Raw genomic sequence first — 26,003 nt, forward strand, 5'->3', positions numbered from 1 at the left:
TTAACTTAATATTGAAATAAAAAAATTTATTTAAAATTATTGGCTGTCAATCCAATCTGAAATCAAAATAAAAAAAATAATACCTTGACATATATAAAATTTTTACATTTATTTAATCTACTATTTTAATTTTTTATTCTCTGTTTCGGATGTAGGGGCTAAACTAGTCCAATGTCTCTACGTCCTTCTAGAACAGTAATGAATGTGCAGTAAATGCAACCTATCTACCACTCACCCTGAACCTGTATTTATAGTTTTCGCTATGGGCTTGGGATTAGTGAAAAGTTAATCACGGCCCAAATTCAGCCCAATAGCTTTTAACCTCAACTTACCTTAAACCTTGATCATTAGCAGGTCGGTCTCCCAAAGTTTGGCCTTTCGGCCAATCAATCCCTATAGGCGGCATGATTAGCAGGCGGCATGACCGGCCGACCTCGTTGCTGTTTATCCGGATGACGAGTGACAAGATTGCATGATCGCGGACGTACGAACGTCCAACTTGGTGTGTCCAACTCCTGATGATGAGCAAACAGTTAGCGTGTTTGGTCCATATAGGACGTCCGACCTATCTGGTGTCCGGTCTCCACTCATACATTCTCTATTTTTCTTGAAAAAAATTTACTATTTTAAAACTATTTTATTCTGTGTCAAATAAATATAAAATTATGTCACCGTCTCGTCAAAATCAGATTTGACCTAAAAAAACGTTGTAAATTTTAATACATGTTCCCTCACACGCTCACTTTTTTTAATAACACCACGAGCAACATGTTATTACTTTGTTTATTAGCAGTCCAATATCTTCTGTCATCAATTATTTAAAAATTGGATAGCGATATTCCAACAACGCAAATTTGACAAAAATTTGACAACGCCTCGTGTCAACTTTTAAGTGGTCGAAATTTGAATGTTATTTGTAATTAAAAATCTGATTTGGAGGGGCTAGAAGTTAGGATTCCGAAATTACCCTCTTCATTTTCGAACTGTAAGTTCTGTCCTTATCAAGCTGTTCTCTCTCCATTTTAGGGATTTCAAAATCATTTGAACTTGTGTCTTCATAACAGTGTTGTTCGTCCTCCATTGTAAGGGTTTCGTTTGTTTTCAAGATCTCTCTGTCCCGCTTTCCTGTGACCATTTTTGTTGGTTTGAATGTCTGTGGAGATTGGGTTTGTTTGTTTGAGTTGTAGATCACCGTTGTCTCGTTCGGTGTCTCTGTGAACTCGTCTTCTTTGTTTGAGTTAGAGATTAGCGTTGTGTCGTTGGGTTAATTTGTTGTCAAATGGGCGTTGTCGAACAAACATTTTCCTTAAAAATTTGTGGTGACAGTAGGTAGAATTTTTCTTGAGCAATCATCTTATCATGATACTAAAAACCAAAACATAATGATACTCGAAAACGCTTTTACACTCATGTACTATTTTCATTATTTTTTATTTACTTTTTTATAAATATAAAAAAAAAATTGATTATGATCATTTTACTTTTTAATATAAATTATTGGTGTCAAATAATATTTTCCAAGTATATTTTATTGAAAGTAAACTGTATTATTGTATACAACCATGTGAAAGATATTTGTCCGAATTACAAAGGATAAAACTTAACCATCTTTTGCGAGCCGCCAAAGAAAATTATAAGAAAACAAAAAGGTTAAGAGAACGAGTCAAAGAATGGTGTAGAAAAACTTATTTAGTTAGAATCACAACTTAACATCCATCCAAACCCACCTACCAACTACTACATTATTTTAAAAATAATGATATACTGACACACTCATTTGATACATACATACATATATATATATATATATATATATGATTATAAAAAAATAAATTTTTATACATTTTAAAGAAAAAAAGTAAATAATAAAATAAAAAATATCAAACAAATATAAAAAAAATTATGAATGTGAAAGTATCATTTTTCTTAATTTAGATATTTAGGTACACTGGAAGATGTTAGTTTCTCTTAACAAATTTGAATGAAGTGTATGATAAAGACATTTATATGTTTAATATCTACAAGAACTTGAAATGAAATTGATGTTTCCTACGGAAAATAAAAAGTAGATAAAGGAAAACTTTTCATCCATCCCAGTTTAACTAAGCAAATTTGATCTTTATAGATTAAAATAAAGAATACAAAAGGATGGTGGCAGAGCTGAGTATAACCCACCTACCTTCCAATTCAAAGTCCGCCAAAAAATTTGGAGTAGACGTAACACTTTTGCAGTATAAAAAGGCGACAACCTTGTAGCTAAGTTCATAAAGCGGTGCTTCTTGATCACACCATAGTACTACTATACAAGAAAAAAATCCGCACTTTTTGCAATGGCTGCTGTCGAAATTCCTACGTTGGTGCTTCCAAACTCTAGTACCCAACAGAGGGTGCCAGTGGTCGGAATGGGTTCTGCCCCAGATTTCACCTGCAAGAAAGACACAAAGGAAGCAATCATCGAGGCCATAAAGCAGGGTTACAGACACTTTGACACTGCTGCTGCTTATGGCTCTGAACAGGCTCTTGGAGAAGCTCTCAAAGAAGCAATTCAACTTGGTCTTGTCTCTCGTCAAGATCTCTTCGTCACTTCCAAGCTTTGGGTCACTGAAAATCATCCTCATCTCGTTGTTTCAGCCTTGCGCAAATCACTCAGGTCATTATTGAACTCAATCTAATAACAAGTAGTTATGAATTATACGTTAAAAAGTCCCACATCGATTTGAGTTGAGTTAAACTTAACTTAATCTTAATATTATGAAAATATATTGATTTTGTTTTTTTGTTTTGCTGTTGTTCAGAACTCTTCAACTGGAGTATCTCGATCTCTATCTCATTCACTGGCCCATCAGTTCTCAACCTGGAAAATTCTCATTTCCAATCGAGGTTTCAGATCTTTTGCCTTTTGATGTGAAGGGTGTGTGGGAAGCCATGGAAGAGTGTCAAAAGCTTGGTCTCACACGAGCCATTGGTGTGAGCAACTTTTCTGTGAAGAAACTTGAGAATTTACTGTCTGTTGCTACCATCCGTCCTGTGGTGAATCAAGTAATAATCAATCTTGTTTTTGAGTAATTTTTTTGAATGATTGTTGATAAGATGAATTAATGTTTATTTGATATTCAACAGGTGGAGATGAATCTTGCATGGCAGCAGAAGAAGCTGAGAGAGTTCTGCAGTGAAAATGGGATAATCATAACTGCATTTTCTCCTCTGAGGAAAGGTGCAAGTAAGGGAGCAAATGAAGTGATGGAGAATGAAATGCTGAAAGAGATTGCAGAGGCTCATGGTAAGACTATAGCTCAAGTTTCTCTGAGATGGTTGTATGAACAAGGAGTCACCTTCGTGCCAAAGAGCTACGATAAGGGAAGGATGAACCAAAACCTTCAGATATTTGATTGGAAGTTAACCAAAGACGATCTTCACAAAATTAGTGAAATATATCAAAATCGTTTGATCAATGGACCCACCAAACCCCAACTCAATGATCTTTGGGACGATGAAATATAAATTTGGCAACTCAAATGTTGAATTTGCCTCTGAGATTTCAATTTAAACTTCATGTTGCTTTTGAATCAACTTTTGTCATTTTGTTTTAGAGAAATGAAACTATGAATTCATTTCTGGATAATGTTTTTCTTTTTTTATCTCAATTGTATTCTTACTAATATTTCAAAAAGATAAATCAATATAATGTAATTTTAAATAGGTAAAAATCAAAATATGGGTGATGAAGTGGTTGGTCAAAGCAAAGGGTTAATTTAGTCAATAAAGATACTTAGTGTGTTAAGTACACTTCAACTTCAAAATTTTACATTAATTTAATAATTTCATACTAAATTCCAGCATTTTCTTTCTTTGCCGACAAATATAAAAATCTAATTATAACTTCACCCGTCAGCTAATGTGAAAAATACTATGGCTAAGTGGCAAAACCCATTATAAATTAATTAATTAATATTATATTATTACTTTCAACCATTGAAAAGTGCCGACTGATATCAACTTTTAAACAGTGACGACGAGTAAAATAATGGTTGACTGATGACTCATTGATTTAGGAAAGTAAATAATAAATATATACTATGTATCTGATAATAAGTTATTACTAAAAAAAACAATATTGATAAAATTCAAGTACATTGATAATAAGTTGTTTGTGAAATTTGATATTGTTTTTCACTAATTATATATTTTAAAATTCATATATGTATTTTATCATAAAATAACGTGCTTTTGAAAAAAAAAAGATGAAATTTTTGTGTGGACCTGTGTGCTCTGAGAAGATTGAGTTTGAAAGGATTTATTTAAATATTGAACGGTAGTTTTTGTTTTTTGATTATATTAATTTTTTTAATAATTGTGTTTATAATTTGACGTGAAATTAATAATTCGTAGATAAATTGAATGCAGGTGAAATTATTAAAAGTTATATTCCACTATTATTACTATCTATTAATGGCCTGTTAAAAGATAAAATTAATGTTTCTTAAATATTAAAGATTAAGTAAGACTAATATTGAATAATATTCCTGTTATTGAGTAATCATTGAGTAATAAACACGCAGTAAAAGTTGTTATTTTTTGTTAAAATTAATTGTTAATTTTTTTCGTTAATTGAAAAAAATACTTATTTTTTCTTCAACCATGAATTACTCAATTGAAATGTACTGAATTTAATTGTTTTTTTTAACATAAAGATGATTGTATTAAAAGAAAGATAATGAAACTTTGACAATATCTTTTTCGACAATATTTTAACATCATATATATGTCATTTTATGATTAGTCTATGTTGGTGTTATCATTATTATTATTGATTATGAAGTAATTTTAGACCAATTATAAAATGATACGTAAACGATATTAAAATATTGTCAAAGTATCGTTATTTTAAAAGAAACGGGGTCTGAAAGTCTACAATAAATGGTTGTCCTTTTAAAAGAAAGTAAAAGACACTTAAGTCCATGTGTATGTTGGATAGTTTTTATGCTTTTCAAAATACAAGCCATGTGGTTATGATTCTTATTTGACCCGAAATTTATTTTCAACACGGACCTTATTTTTTCAAACCATGCGCATGTGCTTTTGATTTTTAGTTTGCCAAATGTTTTGACTACAAATTTCTTCTTTCAACATACTCACTTAGTACATAGAGTAATATAGAGGTAGCAAAGGCTAAACTCAATCCGTTAACTGAAAATAAATTAAACTTTATAATTAAGTATACCGAGTTGTTAGACTGTTAGATTAATTTGTCTGTTTCTTTTTACCATTAAAAATGTAATATTAATTAAGATTTTGAAAATTTATATGAAAACGTGCTAACGTTGGACTATTAAGTTCATTTCAGACTAAAAAATCTATAACAGGCTGAAAATATTGTCATGTCAAGTTGATTCCCAACTAAAAAGGAATGCAACTCGAAATTGTTGTCATTTGAGTTGTTTTTATATCTTAATCGAATTGTATCATACCTTTGATCTGAGGTGTTAATATAAAATTTGCTATCGAATTGTGTTAATATAAAATTTGTAACGGAAAGTTCAAATTTTTTTTAGTGAAGTTAAATTGATAACACAATATTTATTATAAGAGAAAAAAATTATAAGAAATAACATAATATTTGTTATATTTATCCGTTTAAATATATATAAATATTATGGGGATGTGGTGTGATATTTATTTGATCCTATGTTTGGTCTTGTCGCGAGAGCCACCAGACTTGACTTTTAATTTGGTCTGATTCATGCTTTGCTAACGTGCTACTGTTCAGCTCACCATAGTTTTCATCTTCATGTGAGACACCTAATAACAACGTAATGAACTCCCAAAAAGATGAATCCTGAACTGAACTTGCTAAGACTGAGTCAAAGAATGATGTACAAGACTTACTTTTCTGGAGTCACAATATTATTTTCAAAACAAGCAAATGTAAAACATATATGGTATTTATTTATAATATACATAAAAGATTATCTTTATTTCATCTTCTTTGAATCTATCTCTTTCTTTTTCATTACATTACACGTGTTATTTGTATTCTCTCTTCACTTCTAATCTGTACACCTGTTCTGTGATGTATATATTTGTCAGTTTCTTATATTAGATAAAATAAAAAGATGCCACAGATCAGTATACACGTAATGACAAATTCCAGTTTATAAACTATGTTTTTAGTTTCAACAACCAAGATGATGAACACCAGACTTCTTCCTATCTCTTTAAAAATGGACAAATTCTGAGTAGTTGATTAGTATTATTTATAATGTTAAAGATAAAAAAGAATACACAACAACTGGACCCTCTGCAGTTGTTTATAATTAATAGGGTTCATGATTAAGATAACAATGAAAAATACTGAATAGTTGAAGATGACTTTTGCTTTAATCAATCCTCATATACAATTAAATATTATCAATATTTTATCAACTTCCAACCATCCTAAGATCACGATGCTAGATATCAATAGATGGTATAATAATAATTCCATACCATCATAACGAGACTAAATATTAATGAGTTCGTCTTATAATACTCCGATAACACATACAGACTCATACAAATTTTATTAAGATAGACTTTAACTTGATTCTCATGTTACGTTGTTACGTCAACTAAAAATAAAACCAATTTATATTATATGAACGAGTGAAAATCTCGATCTTATAAATCCGTGGTTTGGTAGAGTTAAAGTTAGGTTATTCTTAACACAAATGAATGCAACAATCGACAGACTCTCTGATGGTGAATTACATAGTACTCAAGTCAACTATTGTTGAATAAAATAAGAATGTGATGAATGGAGGTAGATTTCATCTTATCCCACCTAACCTCTGTGTGCAGACATTTCAAAGGTGGAATTCAGAAATAATAGAAACAGATGAAACGACAAATTTGTAGTATAAAAGGGTGACCAGCCCAGTAGTTTCCATCAACTGCAACAACCAAGTAGTGTTGGTTCCTGGTTACATTATAGTACTAAACTATACCAGTTAATCAGCAATTGTTACAATGGTTGCTGTCGAAATTCCGACATTGGTGCTTCCAAACTCCTCTTCCCAACAGAGGGTGCCAGTGGTCGGAATGGGTTCTGCCCCAGATTTCACCTGCAAGAAAGACACAAAGGAAGCAATCATTGAGGCCATAAAACAAGGCTACAGACACTTTGACACTGCTGCTGCCTATGGCTCTGAGCAAGCTCTCGGTGAAGCCTTGAAAGAAGCAGTTGAACTTGGCCTTGTCTCTCGCCAAGACCTCTTTGTCACGTCAAAGCTTTGGGTCACTGAGAATCATCCTCATCTTGTTGTTTCAGCTTTGCGCAAATCACTCAGGTATATGAATGTATATAAATTCAATTTAAGACCATTTTTCAAAGAACTGCATAGCAAGTAGCTATATAAATGACATAAACTGAATTAAGCTTTTTTCTGATGCAGAACTCTTCAACTGGAGTATCTCGATCTCTATCTCATTCACTGGCCTCTTAGTTCTCAACCTGGAAAGTTTTCTTTTCCCATTGAAGTAGAAGATCTCTTGCCTTTTGATGTGAAGGGTGTGTGGGAAGCCATGGAAGAATGTCAAAAGCTTGGCCTCACTAAAGCTATTGGAGTCAGCAACTTCTCTGTAAAGAAACTTCAGAATCTGTTGTCTGTTGCTACCATCCTTCCTGTGGTGAATCAAGTAATACTTTCTTTTCTTTTTTTAATTTGTGTTGCATGAAAGATTCATGATGAATTCATATTGATTTTTTTGTTATTAAATAAATATTGTAGGTGGAAATGAACCTTGCATGGCAACAAAAGGAACTGAGAGAGTTTTGCAGTGCAAATGGTATAATCATAACTGCATTTTCACCTTTAAGGAAAGGTGCAAGCAGGGGTCCAAATGAAGTGATGGAAAATGATGTACTGAAAGAAATTGCAGATGCTCATGGCAAATCCATAGCTCAAATTTGCCTTAGATGGTTGTATGAACAAGGAGTCACTTTTGTTCCAAAAAGCTACGATAAGGAGAGGATGAACCAAAATTTGAGGATATTTGATTGGGCATTGACAGAAGAAGATCATAATAAAATAAGTCAAATTCATCAGAGTCGTTTAATCGCTGGACCCACCAAGCCACAACTCAATGATCTTTGGGATTAAATATAAATTACTGCTTGGTGCTTGGTGTTTGAAATATTTAATGTAATATCTCATACTTCATTTTGAAATTCATGTATGTTAGTATGAAGAGCTTTGGAACAAGCTCAGTTCACTTGTGTTGAGGTTTAAATAAATTATTCTACTTCTTGTTTGTGTTGCACAATCTCTTCTCTCTTGCTTCTTTTTCTTATCAATCTAACATGTATTAATTAAGTACATCATTTATAAATAAATATTTTTATGACTTAATAACCAATGATCTACTTCTAGGGTTTATTTAGATTGAGGTAGGAATGGAAAGATAAGGAAAGGAAGAGTGAAAGACAATGTTGTAGTAAACTTGCATGACTTGCCATTTTTATAAAACTTGGATGACTTGTCTATTTTTATAAAATTTGTAAGATTTGCCTATTTACTTACGTATGTTCTTCAATTTTGTCATTTTGGTAAAAAAAAAAACTCATTTTTCTTGAATGATATTAAAATAATTTAATAGAAAGACAGTTGAGTCATTTTAAATATAATTGACATTAAAATTAAATATAATTGAGATTAAACTTTGAATAAAGGCACTTTAAATATAATTGATATAAAGTTTAAATAGATTTGAGGTTAAAGCTAAATAGAATTAACATTAAATGGAGAACTTTCAAAATCTAACACTACATTGAAGAAATGTGTTAATACAGAATTGAAATTTTTAAAATTCAAAAAACTACATGGAAAAAAGTGGGATAATATAAAGACTAAAAAGTCTATTTAACTAAGGATGTGAGCGACATCTTACTAAAATTTAAAAAATAGAATATGTAAGTATTATTTAATATAATATTAAGAGCTCTTTTATTTTAAAGATAATTTATATTTTTGCAAGCTCCTTGCGGAGTTAATCATCCGAATGATAAATATGGATCAACTTCCTCTTAACTTTTCTCGGTCCACTAGCTATACATCCTAGCTCAACAAAACTGGAAAGTGGAATTCTTTAAAATCAAATCAAATTGAGTTTACAAGATAAATTAAATTGAAAATTGACCAATACAAAAATCACATCTTTTTCATTATGGCTTGGTTTGATTTTCAGTTTATATTGTTACTAAATAAAAGATGTATATTATATTTATATTGAATCAGTTATAGCCGTATATTTTAGTTTAATTATATGTAAAATTTAATATATAACATCAAAAGAGACTCAGTCTTCTCTCTCATTATTGAATTATCAGATTAAATTTAGATTCAAATGAACGATTATATCAAAATTTCAAACAAAATAAAGACAGATCACCACACCCCTATGAAATGTCATGTTATTTATAATCGCATAGTTTCATATAGTTAATGCTACCAAACAATACTGATATTTGGCTTGTGTGAAGATTTCACCTTAAAAGTGGCACTTGAAATTTTTGAATGCATAATTCCCAATTTATTCCATTTCAGCTCAGCTTTCTGTAATCAGGTCATTGTAGAAACTCATTAGACAATGACAGCAAAAACCGTATCCCATCCATACAAACAAAATTAATGAATGTTATTTAGCGGCATCTCATGCTTATCAATCATACAAGACCGAGATAAATTAAAAAAAACGCACAAATCTCGTGAATAATATGCAGATAAAAATCCTGCCTTACAAACACATCGATGTTCTATTTTCTATTGGACTTTATATCTGAGAGTAAATGGTAAAATTGTTAAATTAATTAGATATCTCTAAGAGGTAGCTGGTAAAAAGATATACTGCATCCTGCAAGTGACCAGAGCGCTGGTCTTCTGGAATGGGAGCACTGAAAGCAGTGTCAAAGCAGTTAAATTGCTCATCACGGGTTGCACCCTCACCAACAGATGATAGCAGTAAATCACATATCTCGCTTGCCATTCTTGAATACACCACCCTACAAAATCAGTAGTACACGTGAATATGGAAAATAAAATATCTCTAAATGGATGGTCAATCACACGGTAAATACGGTCAGCTAATGAAATAATGTGTAAAAACAAACAGGTGCTGAATTTATTGGGTTAAAGATGTGTGGCTTGGATGATGTAAAACCAGCTTCAATAACACTAGCAACTAGCAAGTAAAATTGCAAATATAGTACTGTGTTATCATATTTGTTTTTTTTTTCGCTTTTTAAGTCCGTGGCCAACAAAAAAACAGTTTTGGATAAGTATATTAGTCAACCTATAAAATCAGAAACAGAGCTGTACCAACTAAAAACAGGTAAACAAGCAGTTATTGCAAACATTTTTCCATGCACCGGAAAGGACAACATATATATACCTTGCGTCAACAGGTAGTCTGCCACCCCAAACCGCCAGGGATTCATTTAGCTGACTCACAAAATCCTGACAAGCAGCATTTTTATTTTCAAGAGAATCCTGAAACAAGAATTATATGATTTTAATTGGTCCTAAACTCTAGAAATTGAGACCACAATGTAAATATTCGGAGTCCTGATCTAGCAAACAACATAACCAAATACAAATAGAATGCATGACATGGATGTCAACCTCTTCCATAACAACTTTGCTTCATGACCCACACTCAACACAGATTGGAAAGATTCACAACAGTTACCTAACTTCATAAATCACGTTTTAAAGCCTCTTAGAAGATTGCCCCGTGTAATCAATGCAACAACTAAAAGCATTTCAAATGACAAGGTAACAGGAATTATTGTCTTCTGCATCATGTAGAAATTCATACCATCGCAATCCACAGTACAAGCTTAGGATCAAACAAATTATCTTTTAGTTAAACCTCGTAATCAAACTATGACAGGATCGCATAACAACCATTCACATAAATGATGGGAGGGATGATATTCACATACCAATTCGGTCATGGAATTGGGATCACCCTGAAGCGTGTTTCTCATCAAATAAAATGAAATGTAAATTCCAGCTCCCAACTCCCAGTTTTCAATTTCTGATTTATGGTCCTCCATGGAAGTTGCAATACTCCATATCTCAGCATGTTTTGCTGCACAAGATATTAAATAAGTTATTTAGGACACAGTTATCTGGAAATAAGAGGAATAAATCTAGTCATTTTCTGCTATTGAAAAGAAGCAGCAATGATCAAATGGACAATTATGTGAAGTTCAGATAATCAGTAATTCTAGCTTATGTATGATTCACAAAAATAGCAAAAGATTATTAGTAAAGGCTCTAAACAATATGCTAGAAATAATCAGGAAAAAAAACTCGAGTCCTTTACAAGAATTTAATAGTGTTTTTTACCAAGCAAGATACACACAAGACTTACATTGCAAGAACAATCTATGAGCGACCGATGTTATAAAAATAGTATGAGCTTTCTGCCAATATGCACACTGAAGAAATTGCTCAAGGGCTTTCGAGTGATCCTGATTGTAATTATAATAAGTTGCCTGGTCACCATAACAACATCGTTCAGACAACAAGAAGAGTCGCTTAAGGAAATACAAAACTCTGACATTTAAAGCATTAGCATAACCCATTAATCAGTAAAGAATATCAGGACAACAATTTAACTCAGTTTTAGTCATATATTGATCATAATGAGTGACCATGTGAATCTAATAAGCAGTTTTTGTCCTCTAACAAATATAAATCCTGTGGATTTTAAAACACTAGCCAAGTGAAAATGTCATATATATACAAACTGAATTAACAATATAGTCAGAATATACAGTGTGCTTGCAGAATAGAGCAAGGATTGGAAGATTAATATAGGAACAGGATGAAACTCCAAATCTCCAATACCCATTGAGTTCTCCCCATTTCACCTTAATTTTCGGGAATGCAAATTGTGTTATTTTGGGAAAATAATGGAAATGGTACCCTGATGTACTATTTCACTCCATTCTGGTTTTAAACTTGCACAAACAGGAACTTATTCCCTTTCAGCTAATTCCTTTCCATTTCCATCAATATCTATCATCCATAGTACAAGAGACATGTGAAATTAAAAGGGCACTGCAAGACATTGTGCAGGTGACTTATAATTCTTCACTTGTAAAATAATAAAGAGACAAGAAAATATGATACATACCAAAGCCTCGTGCATCCAGTCCGTGGGAATGCCCAAATCCCCAATGAACTGTTGCTGAGATTCGTCTGAACTCCAAGTTTCACAGTATTGGAACAATATTTCCCGAATCAAATTTACATGAAGATACGGATAATCTTCACGAAGGGGCAAGTGAAGGATCACATATATGGCCCAATGACATTTCCCTAAGCACAATAGCTGAGACACAAATGACATGTCTAGAATATGAAGATCGTTAGAATTGATAACACCCACAGCTTCCAATACTGCACGTTGATGCCAAATCATGTGATAATCAAGTGGATCTGGGGAGGAAGAGAATGCACTAAACATAGCCTTCAAAAAGCTGAATTTTGTCTCTTCACTAGCATGAAGAAGCATTAGATAAAATGAAATGTCAAAGTGCTTATCTGAGTTCCAACTGATAACCTCTTCTAATGTTCCTTCATCAATAAAAAGGGGAACAGGATACGGAGCCGTTCCCTCATCAAGAAAATGTTTGTAAGTCTGAAAAGCAATAGGTAATGAAGTGTTTGGTGGTAATTTGTACCACATTAATAAACCTAAGAACCTCCTCCAGTCAATTTTGATATCATGCAATGCATCATGAATATTTCCTGCAAGCAATTCATAGAGTCTCAATCTTTCCTCTTCAATAAAGCTAAAATCCAGCCCTTTATTTCTCCAAATATCAAGTTGTCTTGCTATATCAGAGCGATTCACAGTAGAACCACCAGCCTGACTTAATAAACAAGCCAATCTCACATCTCCTTTGGACACAGCCAGTTGTACTGCCTCATCCAGTTGCCTCCCAGTCAATAGAACAAAAATATGTTGCAGATAATCAGAATCATTTAGAGAGCTTATTTGATTTTGAACATGATAGGAAACACTCTCTCGTAACCAATAACTAAACTCTGCCCTCCTTATTAAAGGGAGTGCTTCTCGGTCAACATCTTGAGAAATTTCCTTCATATCCTGCATCATATCTTCCTCATTGTCAGCACCCAAAGATTCTACTTGACCCTTTTCTTCTCTATCAGAAAAAAGAACTCTAATTAATTCCCAGGTCATTACTTGGTGCGTCAGACCCAAACGAGTAGAGGAAGATAACCCAGGAACACTCAGTTGCCTCTCAATAAGATCACAGTACTGATGAGAAATCTCAGACAGGACCGTACGATTAGCTTCAAGCTTTTGAAGTTTCAACCTGCAGGGACCAATTTCAACTTCTTTCATCACGTGGTTTATTCCTTTGTGAAACTTTAATGGAGATACCAAAGCATGTTCAAGAAGTTCCTCACTCACTTTTTTATTTTCATCCCTGACCACATTATCAAAAGCAACTTTCTCCAAATTGATGACAGATGATAACAGCCTGTGATCACCACTGCTTCCTACAGGTGCACCAGAGTGTACAAGAATGCCATTTGGTCCCCAACCAACTCGAAATGATTTACCCATAAATAGACCCGCATCAACTATATTGTGAGCATAGTTTCCAGATACTGGAGTTTCATGTTTGAGATCAAGATTAAAACCTTGTGATTTAACTGTCCTAAGAGGCACGCCCTTATGCTGCTGAACCATCAAAATGCCTCCAGGAGAGTTTGAATCAAAATTACCATGTTTATACTCAAGTAATGGAAATGGAGTTTTTCTTGTAACTGGTGGGGTGAAACGATGGTTAATTACGTGAGCAGAACTTTGTAAAGGCCGTACATACTGGTTGTCAGAAGATGATTTATGACTTAAGTCTTCTACCTCTTCGTCACCTGGAAACATCAATAATCTCATTTCTCTCATCTTAACAGGATCAAGCCTAAGATGAGAAGGAAGAGAATGAGAAAGCTCAACTTCATTGGTATTTGATGGCGATTCTTTCTCAACATCATATACCTCAGCATCATCCATGACGATGTCTTCCTCATCATCATCTCCAAACCCAAATCTGCTGAAGTGTTCAACTAAGAATTTCCACTTACCAGTTACTAGATCAAAGGAAATAAATTGCGCTTCCTGTCTCTCTGTAATTTGTTTTAATTTGTTCACTAGCACATCTTCCTTGCCCTCCATAGACTTCAATATTTCACTGTCTAATACCAAAACTACTTCAGCTGCCTTGTTAAGGCCCTGACCAACTGCAGGCTTATCATTTTCATCACTGTATACAACTATCTCATGCCTGCGAAAGTTGACGATTTCATCTATATGTAACCCCCTCACATCAGTTTCGTTAAGATACCTGACATATCCATAACCAAATCTCCCAACAGTGAAATCAGAAACACGGCCGCAATAACCAGGTTCAACAAGATCCCTGGCCAGTAATTCCTTCAGAGATGGTTTGGTATAATAACCGCTTGATTTCAGTACAGGCAAAAAAGCTTCAGTTTCTGTCATGATATCAACGGACGGAGCAATGCAGGCTTTACAAACCCTTCTTCTCTTACAAGTATGCAGCACGAATGAATCAGAGACGCCTCCAACGTCACATTCCATCACAAAGTAAGGCCAAAGCAAAATCTACCCATCGAAATTCGAACACAATTCCCTGACGTATTCTTTAAACAAAAAAAAAAAGATTAAGCAAATATGCCTGCAAGGTAAACTGGATGTGGCATCTTACCATATGAAACCATCCCAAAGCAAGCAAATAATAGAGCAAAACATTATGAATTATACAGGATGAATTTACCTCTTAGGTTAACTTCCAAAACGTGTGAGAAAATAAAAGAAAAAAGTATGCAATATAGCTACACTACACAACGGATGTATTCGCATTTATTTCATAAATTTGAGTTTAAGAACACGAAAACACAGATTATTTGATTCAGCAGCTATCGAGATCAACCTTAGTGAAAGTGCGGCACAGCATACAGAAGCGCAGAAAGAGAACGAATGAAAACCCTAATAGAGTTAAGCAACGCGTGACAGAGAGCATAGTGCGTAAAGAAGAAGAGAAAGAAATGAAGTTGAGTAACTCTGAGATGAACTCACGTCGCAGTAGGAGCAGTAGCGAGCAACCACGCCTGAGAGGGGAGAGAGGGAATGGTTTAGCGGGATTCGGATGGAAAATTGAAGTTGGGCCTAGTTTTAATACCGTAAAGAAAAACCGGGAATGGCTTTTTACACTCCTGATTTAGTCAATCTTCCTTCTTAATTTTCTTAGTTAAAGGATAGAATAGATTAAATTTTAAGTACTTTATAATTAGTCACACTTCCTTCTTAATTTTCCTACTTAAAATATAGATTAAATTAAATTGGAATAATTTATAAATTCAATTTCTTTTAATTGAATTTTTATTAAACTTTTTTCTGAATATTTAAAATATTTATATTTCTTTTAAGTGAATTTTTTCTGTATGCTTTTTTTTTCTTAGACATTTGTAAAAATATTAAGAGATATCATCTATCAATTAACGAAAAAGTTAAATAACAAAAATTTAATAAAAAAATATAAATATTTTTAATATTCAGTACACACAAAAATATTCAAAACATAATCCAAATATCCAAATTTTCTAAATACTTAAAATTTTATTAAATCTAACACCAATAATCCATATACTCCTTTTTTAACTCGAAAATATTTGTTTTTGTCTCACACAATCTCAGTAGTTCTCTCGAAAACTGAATTTGGCAAAAAAAACAATATTGATTTTTTATAGTGGTTAACTCTTTTAAATAGTGTATAATCAATAAGTCATAATTTGAATAGTTAACTATAGTTTAGATAGTTAATTATTAAATTAGTTGTTAATCACAACTTTTGACGAACGATCAAACTATTCATGCGATGTGTGATTAAAACTAGACATTAAGTGCTAGTTCAAAGAGTAAATCATCGAGTTTGTCAGACCATTGACCAATTTAGATGGTCAACTACCAATGAGTTTGGTCAATTATCAAACAAACCAACCGACATGCACCAACTCGAATGGTCAATCTCATCTCAAAGAGTAAACCAACGAATCAACCGGTCATCAAGCAAACCGAACAACCATACAACAATTTGGATGGTCAACCCACAACTCAGAAAGCCAACTAACAAGTCCGCACAACCAAGTAGACTGGTCAATCATACACCACTTCGGATAGTCAAACACAAGCTCAAAAAGCAAGTCACCGAACTGGATGATCACCAAATAAACCATTCAACCTTAAATTATATCGATTGGATTAAAGAATATTAAAACATATTAACCTTTAAATTGATTAACTTAAGATTAAAATATAATAACTTACAATTGAATCATAATCGACGTTAATAAAAAAATTTACCACAAAATATATAAATAAATGTTTGAGATAAGAAAATACGTTATCTATAACATCATTATTATCTATCAAATGTTAAATTGACTCTGACTTCATAAATCTTTATGCAAGTACCATTAAACCATACAAAATACTCTCAGTGAAAAATAATTGGGCTTGAGACAACAAAACATAGTTCGAACAATTTATCTTGACTTTTTTCTTTCTTTCAATAATTGCATAAATGATATTGATTTTTGAATTATTTAATATGAAATTCTTTTTGATGAGTAATTTAGAACAATAATTTCATTATATGTCATACCATCGATAAACTAATTATAACATTCTAAATCACAGCATCGTACTTAACTTTTGAATTTCATAACATAAATTAAGAAACATCAATCTCAAAATGTAATTACGAATTCTGAAAATCTACTTTCCAAATATAATTATACTAATAATTTGGACTTTCCTTACTTTTATAGATTCTAGGAAAAAAATAAGTAATTTATTCCTGAAGATAAATTTTATGATTATCTATGAAATAACTTTCCATTTTATATTATAAAAATGTATAAATATGAAATATGAAATATAATAAATTTTCTGTTTTAAAACATATAATTCAAAATATAACAGGTTATATTGCAAATTTTATATTTTGAAATTCAAAAATTTTATATAGAGGTGCAGATTAAAATCATGGAAATACAGGAATAGTAGCTTAATATAACGAGGGTTGGGCCGTATTGGGCCCAGGCCCATGAAATTCTCACCGCTAAAGGGTTGTTCTTCTGTTTCCGATTCCTATAAACCCTCTGGAGTAGCAGTACCAGTGGCCGCTGCTGCTGTCGTGTGCATTCATTCCGTTGAGTCGTCTCTTAAACGAAAATGATTTCTGCGATTTCGTGGGTGCCGAAAGGGGTTTCGAAGTCGGAGCCTATCGTCGCCGATCCTCCTCCGGAAGAGGAAATTCAAGAACTCATCGCCAACCACAAAAACGCAAGGTCCTTTAGGTTCCAACGAATTTTTCAAATCTCACTCACTAATAAAACCCTGACATTCACTTTTTAATTTTGTTTATGTATAGTAGTGATGACAGTGACAACGATGACGCCAACGATGAAGTAGTGGCGCAAGCATTAACAGTGGCGAATGCAGTTGGTAAAGCATCCACCGGAAACACTGACGATATAACGATTGCCTTAAAGGACCTTAACATGGACAATTACGATGACGAAGAAGAAGGTGTGTCATTTTGTATCATCGTGTAACTCTATATTCTTCTATATGATTATTGATGTACCTACTATGCTTGTCATTTTGTTTAGGAGTTGAGTTATTCAGTTCCGGAATTGGTGATCTTTATTATCCGAGTAACGACATGGATCCTTATATCAAAGATAAAAACGTAAGTTTCAACACTTGGTCACATCATGAACACGCTACTTCTTATAATCTTACGTTATTGCGATGCTTCAGGATGATGATTCCGATGATCTTGAAGACATGGTTATTAATCCGACTGATTCTATCATTGTTTTTGCATGTAATGAAGATGATGTGAGTCATATTGAGGTGAGTTAAATGTTTTTTGGCTTGTGAAGTCGAGTCATGGTATATTATACTGATACTCCTCTACTTGTGCTTACTGTTCAACAAGTGTACTTACCTCACGTTGCTTCCTGCACTGCAGGTTTGTGTACTCGAGGATGCACATTCCAATGAAAGGAACTTGTATTCTCACCATAACATCCTTATTCCTGCGTTTCCACTCTGCACAGCTTGGCTCGATTGCCCTCTTAAAGGAGGAGAAAGAGGTTTAAACCATTGGTCCTTTGCACGATATAACCCCTCATTGGTCCTTTGCAATTTCTGCTTAAAAATACTAGAGACATGCTTGATGTCTTTGCTTTATTTTATGAGCTTTATATAATTTCATTGTTATCACAGGGAACTTCATAGCTGTGGGTTCAATGGAACCCTCCATAGAAATTTGGGACCTTGACGTTGTAAGTGCATTGATTACATAAATTTAAGGCTGCTGTATGAAAATTTCATACACAAAAAGAGAAATATTTTTTGCCGAATACCTTTTAATTTTCATTTGTTCTCAGATTGATGCGGTGCAGCCATGTGTGGTTTTGGGTGGACTCGAAGAGAAAAAGAAAAAGGGAAAAAAGGTTTGTCGTGCATTCTTGTTAATGTCACTCCCCTTAGAATCGCGTGATTACCATAGTTTATGCTTCCAAGTCATTGTGTGGGTAATTGTTTATGATAAAACTTAATTGAGTTTGTCTTTTTGTGATTCATGAATTTAACTTTTATTTGGGATTGTGAACAGCGTTTAGTAGGACTGAAATTACAGAGGTCTTTGCTCATATGAGGATTGAAACAACAACTTTCAAAATCCATGTTTTTTTCTTGTACTCTTTTGTAAGACTTAATTTAGAAATTGCTCATGTCCCAACTGTGGATAGACAGGCAATAAAATGATTTTGGAACTGATAGGAATATCCTTTCCATCATTAATTTTCCTTAAACGTACGTTTCAGATTTTTGAACTCAATATGTTTGGCCACTTCTTATTGAGATCTGATTTCCAGCTTTCATAAGCATTTCATTTTCTTATTCTTCAAACTGTTTTGTTGCAGAAATCAATGAAATACAAAAAGGACAGTCACACTGACTCGGTACTGGGTCTTGCTTGGAACAAGGAGTACAGGTCTGTAGAATTAAAACTGAATTATGCTTTTGTTTCCTTTGCTTGATGTTTTCCTTTATACACACACACACAGATTAAGTTGCTTCAAGAATGACTCAAAAGAGTTACTCTTCATCCTCCCTATTTGTTCAATATAACTGTTAAAGGTGATTCACTAGTTAAAACCACTATTTAAGCAAAATAAAGGGGGAGGGTGAGGGATAACTCTTTTGGATTTGCGCTTGGAATAACTTGGTTCCTTCTTATGCATAGATACACACACACATTTCTATGTATTTTTTGTACTCCCATCCTTGATACCTCTCTTGGCATTTATTCTTAAAAAAAGGAATATACTAGCAAGTGCCAGTGCTGACATGAACGTAAAGATTTGGGATTTGGTTACTGGGAAGTGTGAAAACACACTGGATCATCACAAGAACAAGGCAAGAAATTAGCTAGAGTATAATTTATTTTTTTATCATAAGGTTAATTCATTTTATTGATGAAATGAACTTTTTGTTCTTCATGTTGACACACTTTTGTAGAATTGTAGAACTTTATGATTTAAAGCATCAATGGATTGAGGTGGTTTTCGCTGTACTATTATGTACTAAAGATGAAACAATTATGATAATATAGAACTTTGAATTAAATGAATTATTCAAAGAAGATATGTGTGGGTGAGAAACAAATTTACAAGTCTTTCTTGCGGCTTTGTTGAGCAATGCTCCACATTCTGTTAATAAGGGAAGAGATTTGTCTCTTTTTTGAATCATTTAATGCGTTTTTATTGAATAGTCGGTTACTACTTTAAAATAACCTGATGTCTATTATTTAGCTCTTGTTCATTTATCATTACAGGTTCAAGCAGTTGCTTGGAATCATCATGCACCGCAGGTTCTTCTTAGTGGTTCGTTTGATCGTACTGTAGCCTTGGTAATTATCCAATATTTCTTGGTTACTCAGCATTTCTCTATTTTACTCTGCCGTTGATTGCTTTTTATACTGTGCCCTTTGGCTGTACTGTGATATGCTGAAAGAGCCTTTCAATGTACTACCTTGAAAATTTTGGTTTTGTTCTAACTGTTATATCTATTACAATTTCAGAGGGATGCAAGGATGCCAAAACATTCTGGCTATTCGTGGTCAGTCTCAGCTGAAGTAGAGAGCTTGGCATGGGATCCGCACACCGAACACTATTTTGTGGTGTGCTATAGTTATTTCCAAGGCCCGAGTACTCCATTTTATCTTTTTTATAAAACATTTTTGATAAAACATAGTACCTCTTTTTTCACATGTTTGATAAAATATTTGCCAACATTCTTTAGCTACTGACATTCAAGTGTGTGTGTATGATTATTTAATTTATATCAACTAAAAAAGGGTTTTGGGGGGTCGAAGAGGGGCCAATTCTTATTCAGTTTTCGATTTTGATTTTGCGGATGAACAAGTATTAGTTAACTAATAGTGATTTAATTGTTCTGTTAGGTGAGTCTTGACGATGGTATTGTCAAGGGTTTTGATATTCGGAAAGCCAAACCTGATTCCTCGCCTGACGAGAGTCCAACTTTTACACTTCATGCACATGACAAACCTGTTTCCTCAGTATCCTATAATCCATCAGCACCTAATGTATGTGGTTTTAAGATTTGATTTTGGTGACCAATGATTATTTATTTTAGTTTAACTGTGTCATATTGAACGACTTTTTCATGCAGCTTCTCGCTACTGGATCCATGGACAAAACGGTAATGGTGAAGTCATTTTTGTTAGTTTTCTGTATACTTTGCAGATTGGAATTCATCTTATCAAGCGCCTATTATTTGTCACAGGTAAAACTTTGGGATTTGTCGAACAACCAACCTTCCTTCGTAGCATCTAATTCTCCGAAAGCTGTACGTTTTTTTTCCTACTCTTTTTCACTCATTTCTAATGCGAAAGTTTCTATGAATCATATTATATTTATTAATTTGGAACTGATGACTTCTCCTTTTTATGGTGTTTGTTAGGGGGCTATCTTTAAAATTTCTTTCTCAGAGGACGATCCCTTCTTGTTGGCTATCGGAGGCTCAAAGGGTAAATTGCAAGTAAGTGAAAAGGGGCGATGAACAATACTTTCTTGCTCTTTATTTGTTCTCTGATTCTGTGTGAACTAACTTTTGTAACTTATGCTTTGTAGCTATGGGACACCTTATCTGATTCTGGCGTCGCTCGAAGATATGGCAGCTACAAGAATAGATCGCCATCTGGGTCTTGAGATGATGTTGAGTTTGTCTTCCTGCACTGCTCAATTTTGGTATTCAATGCAAAAAGTGTTTTCTTGTATTTCTAGTTTTGTTGTGTCCTAGTAACATATATGCACTCACCGATATGAATGGGTACGACTTAATTTTATTATGTGATTCCAACCCTTCACGATTTAGTTTGGGGATCTTTATTTTTTGGTGAAAAGCTTAGACATGCTTTGTTATACTTTTCGTTTTGATAATGTACATAAAGATGATTGTTTATGCAAATTCTTGAGATAAAATGATGTTGGATTAAATGTATTACAGGTTGAAATATTAACTCGAGCATTGTTAAAAGAAAGTTAATCAATGTTATGTTTTTAAAATAACGTTAACCAAGACAATAAAAAATCTTGTACAGATAGCAATTATAATGAAAGGGGTACGGACAACTCAAACGGATTGCAGCGATTTCAACACATTCCACAAATATCAAAGGGATACATTCTCTCTCTGCAACGAGGTTGCAAGAACAATTTTTACTCAGAAGAAATGTTTTCTTGACATTATTTTCTGAATTGGTCTCTCACTACATGCAACAACTAACGAAAGGCACCATAAGCAATCATGGACAATACATTTTAGTTCTACTGAGACATTTTCAAGGACAACTCATAGGATAGTTTATTCTTTTTGGTCACCCATTTCTAACACATTATTTATCAATATTTTGGTTACTAAAAACTTAGATATGAGCATTTTCGAAATATTTAAGGCTGAGTACATGCTAATTTATTACGGTAGTTATAAAATAATATTTTTTAAAATTAAATCAATTGATGGTTCTATTATATTAATAAAAATGGTATATTTATGAAATTAAAATAAAATAAATATTATTTTTTTACATTCGGACGAAAAAGGTTAGTATTGTCATTTAACAGTTATCGCTTAATCAAACCTTTTTTTGTTAATAATAAAGTTTATTATTGATTTGAGAAATACCTAAATATAAGCTCTTTTTTTAATTATAATGCATAATAAGTAGACATGTTGGTTATTTTTTATTTTCTTTAGTAATTGGTCAAATTTATAATATTTGGTACTACTTTTCCTGCGTGGCCTCATCTTTTGAGTTCAAATTTTATTATATGCATAATGTAAAATTGTGAATAATCTGTGAAACATTCATTGTTGTACTTTTTTTATGATGTACAGTAATCTCATTTTTGTTTTAGTAATGTTTAAAAGGCATACTCATAATTCAGATTTGTTGTAATTATAAGTTTATTATGATTAATAAATTTCCATATTATTTATATATTGAAAATAATCATATTGTTGCATCAATTGCTATTATTATTTTTATCTGCATCAAATATATATACTATATCTGTATGCGTATGATATATGTCCGTATCGTATCTAATTAATGTGTATAATAATATCTGATATGTGTATATCTGCTAATTATATCACCATATTAAATACGTATTATATCTGATATCGCACCTGCATAACTGATTAATTATTATCATGAAAGAAATTTATCTAAATTTTTTTTTTTTTTTAAATTCTAGCCCAGCAGAAAAAATATAAATGAGTATTTATTATTAAATAAAAGTATTTTCAGGAGATATTTTGTCCTCGTTAAACCAGGTTTCTTATCCTCTAATAGTTATCTGATTTCTTTTTTATTCATAATCCTCTAAAAGAACCATTACCAATTTAAATTAAATCATAAATTTTGAGACACTATATCAAATTAAGGAATATAGTTTATTCGTCTTAATTTAAATGTGATTTTAAAACTTTAATACATGGATGGATGCATGCATCCATGAGAAATATATATGTAGTGAGATGACCAATTTTCATGAATGAGAAGATTAGTTTTAAGTGGATAATTAATATTTAATATTATGTAACTACGTAAAATATCATACAGTTTTTCAAAAGTCTTAATTTTCAAAACAGTAAATTTAGAATAACTTATATTTTTATTCTAATAGTTTATCTTCTTAATCCAATTAATCCAATACTTGAAACGAAACCCATGTCTCATTTATTGTATAGTAAAATAAAACATTTTGTATTAATGATAGAGACATCTCTTATTATATAATTCTTAAATATGTAATTTTACCATTATTTATTACAAATTATGTTTTTCCTGTGTATTTTTTATTTTGAAGAATGAATTATATTTAAGAAAAATCTCGCAATGCTCCCGAGACTTTCTGCACGATACATAGTTACTAAGTTAAATGCTGTTTAAAGTTAAATTATTTGGTGTGATCCTTTAAAGTTTTAAGCAGCTTCCAGATTATTTAATCGACTAGTTCAATAAATGATAAAAAAAAGAGAATTATTTAATTTTAACTATAAATTTATTGATACTAATTGTATTATTTGCTTTTAATATCACCTATCAACAATTTCTTACATGGTAGCTAACATTGCAAATTTTGAAGCCAAAGGGAACCTTAAGAAGCTTAGAACTACTATGAATGTACATACATCAGTGTTAACAGTAGCCATATTAATTGGGCATGTTTGTGTTTAACATGTATAATTTTTTCAAGCACATTTAATCGTGATACAGCTACTTTATTATTATAGGATTGATAACATTCTCCACAATAACTTTAAGTGTATGAAGAATGTTGCCAGGGATTCAATTCCTATGTGTATGAAGAAAACTATATCAAAAGACACAATTTACCTTAGTGATCTTTATCTATCCAAAAAAAATTATTCTCCTATCATCAGCTGGGGGATATGTTTAGTGGAAAACCAAAAAAATATTATCTTCAAGACTCAAATCATAGGACATTTTGTAGGGATGGACATACGTTACATGGATATCCATAATAGTAAGATAAGATATTGTCTGTTTTTAATCAAACTCTCACGAATTTACTTTTGATACCACTTGAAAAAACTTCTTACCAATAAAAGTATCTTATGTGTATATAAACCTATGTTCATCTCTTGTTTTATCCTATGTAGAACTTTGTTTCTATCTTAACATACTCCACTGGTAGAAATCAAGCATAGTCCTACCGAGGGTTTGTAACTGCAGGATTGCTGTTTTGTTAGTTTTAAGTGTGTGCCTAATTTACCATTGTTGATATTTTGTGTACTTTTGAATGAATAGCATACTGTATGCTGGTATGAGTGCAATGAGGGTTTTTCAAATGAATGGTCTGTAGGCAAATGAAAAAATAATGCATGAGGGAGGAGTTGACTATGAAACATGATATTGATTCCATTTTACAAGTAGCTATCTATTTTTGTTTTTCCATTATACAATCCAAATGTCCCTGTAATGTGTTCATATTCAAACAATAAAACAAACAGAGATGCGCATCAATGTCTTATTTCTCGAAATGTAATTAACTAAAGTCTTAGTGAAATATGTTCAATGAGTAACTTCCTGTTGTAATGACAACTTAAAAATAGAAAAGAAAATAAGATCCAACAAGAATAGTCTCTACGCAACCATGACTCAAAGCAACTTAACACCAGCATCCCTTAGAGAATCAATAACCGCTTTAACCTTACCATGATATTTCTGTTCTCTCTTCAAGTGAATAGAAACAGCAGGAATGTCCTTGAGCAAAAGGCGTTCGGCCAGTATCTTCCCAATCTTTGCAGCTGCAGCCACATCGCGAGTAGTTTCCAAGCTTGATCTCAAGGCTTTCTCCTGTGAGCTTGCAGAAGAGGCTACAGTGGCAGTTGGGCTGTGAACCACCTGGGCACTCACATACTTGTTGGTAAAATGCATCTTCAGAACATAAGGTTTCAGAAAATTTATAATCCTGGGAGGCCTCGCTGGGGGTGGAATAACCATATCTGTCTTAAAACATAATCCTTACTGAAATAAGCATAACATTTTTAAAAAGAAAATCGCTATTTCGTGTCATTTTTCTGACAAAAACAAATATAACTCAAGAAACCAACATCCATCCAAAAAAAATTATCATCTTTCAGCCAGAATGGAATATTGTATACGAAACAAGAAGCCAATCATTTCATTTCAATGTATCTACAAAATATATGTCAATTCCATATTTTGAATATCTGGCAAATGCAGAATTCAAAATATCAACTAAATATAATTTTTTTTCCCTTTCACTCGGTCTCCACTCAACCTAATTTCAAAAACACTGCTGGAACTACCAAAACTGAGATTAGTTAAAAGTGTGTGAGGGCCCAAAATTTGCGGTATGAGAGGTAGCCTAAAAAAAAAAGAAAAAGCAAGACTGACGAGACAAAGGTAGAAGACCAATTTGAGGCGTGCTAAAGATAAGGAACGAACAAGCGAAAGCGGATAACATTTAACTTTAAAAATGAAAAACTTTCTTGATTACATTGGGAACTTTGATCAAACAGTTGGAAGGCAAGCGAGTGCACATTGCTTAACAGGTTATACAACAATTATAAGCAATGGAAGCAGACGCAGTAACACAAAGTTTGAATTGAAAAGGAAAACCTAGAAACATACCTGAGGGCTCAGAGAAATCAGATCCAAGTAAGAGACTTCAACAAAACACAACACAAGCTCCCGTTATGAAACTAATAGTTACGTTACTACTCCCTTCTTTTAATTATTTGTT

At 32.6% G+C, this 26,003-nt stretch overlaps 5 protein-coding genes across 9 annotated transcripts; 3 read left to right on the plus strand and 2 right to left on the minus strand.

The window, feature by feature from the left end:
• Nucleotides 1-2,193: 2,193 nt before the first annotated feature.
• On the plus strand, nt 2,194-3,707 carry LOC108337389 (NAD(P)H-dependent 6'-deoxychalcone synthase). Its single transcript, XM_017573909.2, has 3 exons — nt 2,194-2,650; nt 2,796-3,039; nt 3,121-3,707. Exons 1-3 carry the CDS (start codon nt 2,331-2,333, stop codon nt 3,499-3,501), a joined length of 945 nt encoding a protein of 314 aa, XP_017429398.1. The 5' UTR covers nt 2,194-2,330; the 3' UTR covers nt 3,502-3,707.
• Nucleotides 3,708-6,696: 2,989 nt separating this feature from the next.
• LOC108337946 (NAD(P)H-dependent 6'-deoxychalcone synthase) lies at nt 6,697-8,301 on the plus strand. Its single transcript, XM_017574532.2, has 3 exons — nt 6,697-7,325; nt 7,431-7,674; nt 7,767-8,301. Exons 1-3 carry the CDS (start codon nt 7,006-7,008, stop codon nt 8,136-8,138), a joined length of 936 nt encoding a protein of 311 aa, XP_017430021.1. The 5' UTR covers nt 6,697-7,005; the 3' UTR covers nt 8,139-8,301.
• A 1,324-nt stretch (nt 8,302-9,625) lies between these two features.
• On the minus strand, nt 9,626-15,293 carry LOC108337947 (nuclear pore complex protein NUP96). Of its 2 annotated transcripts, none has more exons than XM_052880228.1 (6): nt 15,181-15,293; nt 12,181-14,744; nt 11,413-11,536; nt 10,979-11,127; nt 10,426-10,523; nt 9,626-10,036 (listed from the first exon to the last, which is right to left on the minus strand). In XM_052880228.1, exons 2-6 carry the CDS (start codon nt 14,680-14,682, stop codon nt 9,841-9,843), a joined length of 3,069 nt encoding a protein of 1,022 aa, XP_052736188.1. In that variant the 5' UTR covers nt 14,683-14,744; nt 15,181-15,293; the 3' UTR covers nt 9,626-9,840. The 2 variants fall into 2 exon arrangements, with proteins under 2 accessions (XP_052736188.1, XP_052736189.1); XM_052880229.1 differs by having other exon boundaries at nt 15,035-15,258.
• A 1,968-nt stretch (nt 15,294-17,261) lies between these two features.
• Nucleotides 17,262-21,550, plus strand: LOC108337945 (uncharacterized WD repeat-containing protein C17D11.16). Of its 2 annotated transcripts, none has more exons than XM_017574529.2 (16): nt 17,262-17,453; nt 17,537-17,694; nt 17,778-17,857; nt 17,929-18,024; nt 18,143-18,266; nt 18,400-18,458; nt 18,564-18,629; nt 19,101-19,171; nt 19,500-19,596; nt 20,015-20,089; nt 20,261-20,359; nt 20,642-20,785; nt 20,872-20,901; nt 20,986-21,048; nt 21,163-21,240; nt 21,333-21,550. In XM_017574529.2, exons 1-16 carry the CDS (start codon nt 17,338-17,340, stop codon nt 21,408-21,410), a joined length of 1,434 nt encoding a protein of 477 aa, XP_017430018.1. In that variant the 5' UTR covers nt 17,262-17,337; the 3' UTR covers nt 21,411-21,550. The 2 variants fall into 2 exon arrangements, with proteins under 2 accessions (XP_017430018.1, XP_017430020.1); XM_017574531.2 differs by having other exon boundaries at nt 17,540-17,694.
• A 3,096-nt stretch (nt 21,551-24,646) lies between these two features.
• On the minus strand, nt 24,647-26,003 carry LOC108336483 (uncharacterized). 3 transcript variants are annotated; one of them, XM_017572964.2, is made up of 2 exons: nt 25,892-26,003; nt 24,647-25,243 (listed from the first exon to the last, which is right to left on the minus strand). In XM_017572964.2, exon 2 carries the CDS (start codon nt 25,235-25,237, stop codon nt 24,893-24,895), a length of 345 nt encoding a protein of 114 aa, XP_017428453.2. In that variant the 5' UTR covers nt 25,238-25,243; nt 25,892-26,003; the 3' UTR covers nt 24,647-24,892. The 3 variants fall into 3 exon arrangements, with proteins under 3 accessions (XP_017428453.2, XP_052736190.1, XP_052736191.1); XM_052880230.1 differs by having other exon boundaries at nt 24,647-25,239; nt 25,892-26,002; XM_052880231.1 differs by having other exon boundaries at nt 24,647-25,261; nt 25,892-25,964.

The sequence above is a fragment of the Vigna angularis genome, chromosome 7 (assembly GCF_016808095.1).
Source record: "Vigna angularis cultivar LongXiaoDou No.4 chromosome 7, ASM1680809v1, whole genome shotgun sequence".
Taxonomy (NCBI): domain Eukaryota; kingdom Viridiplantae; phylum Streptophyta; class Magnoliopsida; order Fabales; family Fabaceae; genus Vigna; species Vigna angularis.

What these genes read in the sequence shown, in the direction of transcription:
- LOC108337389 (XM_017573909.2), top strand. Translation starts at nt 2,331, where the DNA reads ATGGCTGCTGTCGAAATTCCTACGTTGGTGCTTCCAAACTCTAGTACC. An exon ending in GCCTTGCGCAAATCACTCAG is followed by an intron (nt 2,651 to 2,795) that starts GTCATTATTGAA and finishes GCTGTTGTTCAG; the next exon opens with AACTCTTCAACTGGAGTATC. An exon ending in TCCGTCCTGTGGTGAATCAA is followed by an intron (nt 3,040 to 3,120) that starts GTAATAATCAAT and finishes GATATTCAACAG; the next exon opens with GTGGAGATGAATCTTGCATG.
- LOC108337946 (XM_017574532.2), top strand. Translation starts at nt 7,006, where the DNA reads ATGGTTGCTGTCGAAATTCCGACATTGGTGCTTCCAAACTCCTCTTCC. An exon ending in GCTTTGCGCAAATCACTCAG is followed by an intron (nt 7,326 to 7,430) that starts GTATATGAATGT and finishes TTTCTGATGCAG; the next exon opens with AACTCTTCAACTGGAGTATC. An exon ending in TCCTTCCTGTGGTGAATCAA is followed by an intron (nt 7,675 to 7,766) that starts GTAATACTTTCT and finishes TAAATATTGTAG; the next exon opens with GTGGAAATGAACCTTGCATG.
- LOC108337947 (XM_052880228.1), bottom strand. Translation starts at nt 14,682, where the DNA reads ATGGAATGTGACGTTGGAGGCGTCTCTGATTCATTCGTGCTGCATACT. An exon ending in ACTGGATGCACGAGGCTTTG is followed by an intron (nt 11,537 to 12,180) that starts GTATGTATCATA and finishes TATGGTGACCAG; the next exon opens with GCAACTTATTATAATTACAA. An exon ending in CCAATTCCATGACCGAATTG is followed by an intron (nt 10,524 to 10,978) that starts GTATGTGAATAT and finishes TTCTTGTTTCAG; the next exon opens with GATTCTCTTGAAAATAAAAA.
- LOC108337945 (XM_017574529.2), top strand. Translation starts at nt 17,338, where the DNA reads ATGATTTCTGCGATTTCGTGGGTGCCGAAAGGGGTTTCGAAGTCGGAG. An exon ending in GCTTGGAACAAGGAGTACAG is followed by an intron (nt 19,172 to 19,499) that starts GTCTGTAGAATT and finishes TCTTAAAAAAAG; the next exon opens with GAATATACTAGCAAGTGCCA. An exon ending in TGGATCATCACAAGAACAAG is followed by an intron (nt 19,597 to 20,014) that starts GCAAGAAATTAG and finishes TTATCATTACAG; the next exon opens with GTTCAAGCAGTTGCTTGGAA.
- LOC108336483 (XM_017572964.2), bottom strand. Translation starts at nt 25,237, where the DNA reads ATGGTTATTCCACCCCCAGCGAGGCCTCCCAGGATTATAAATTTTCTG.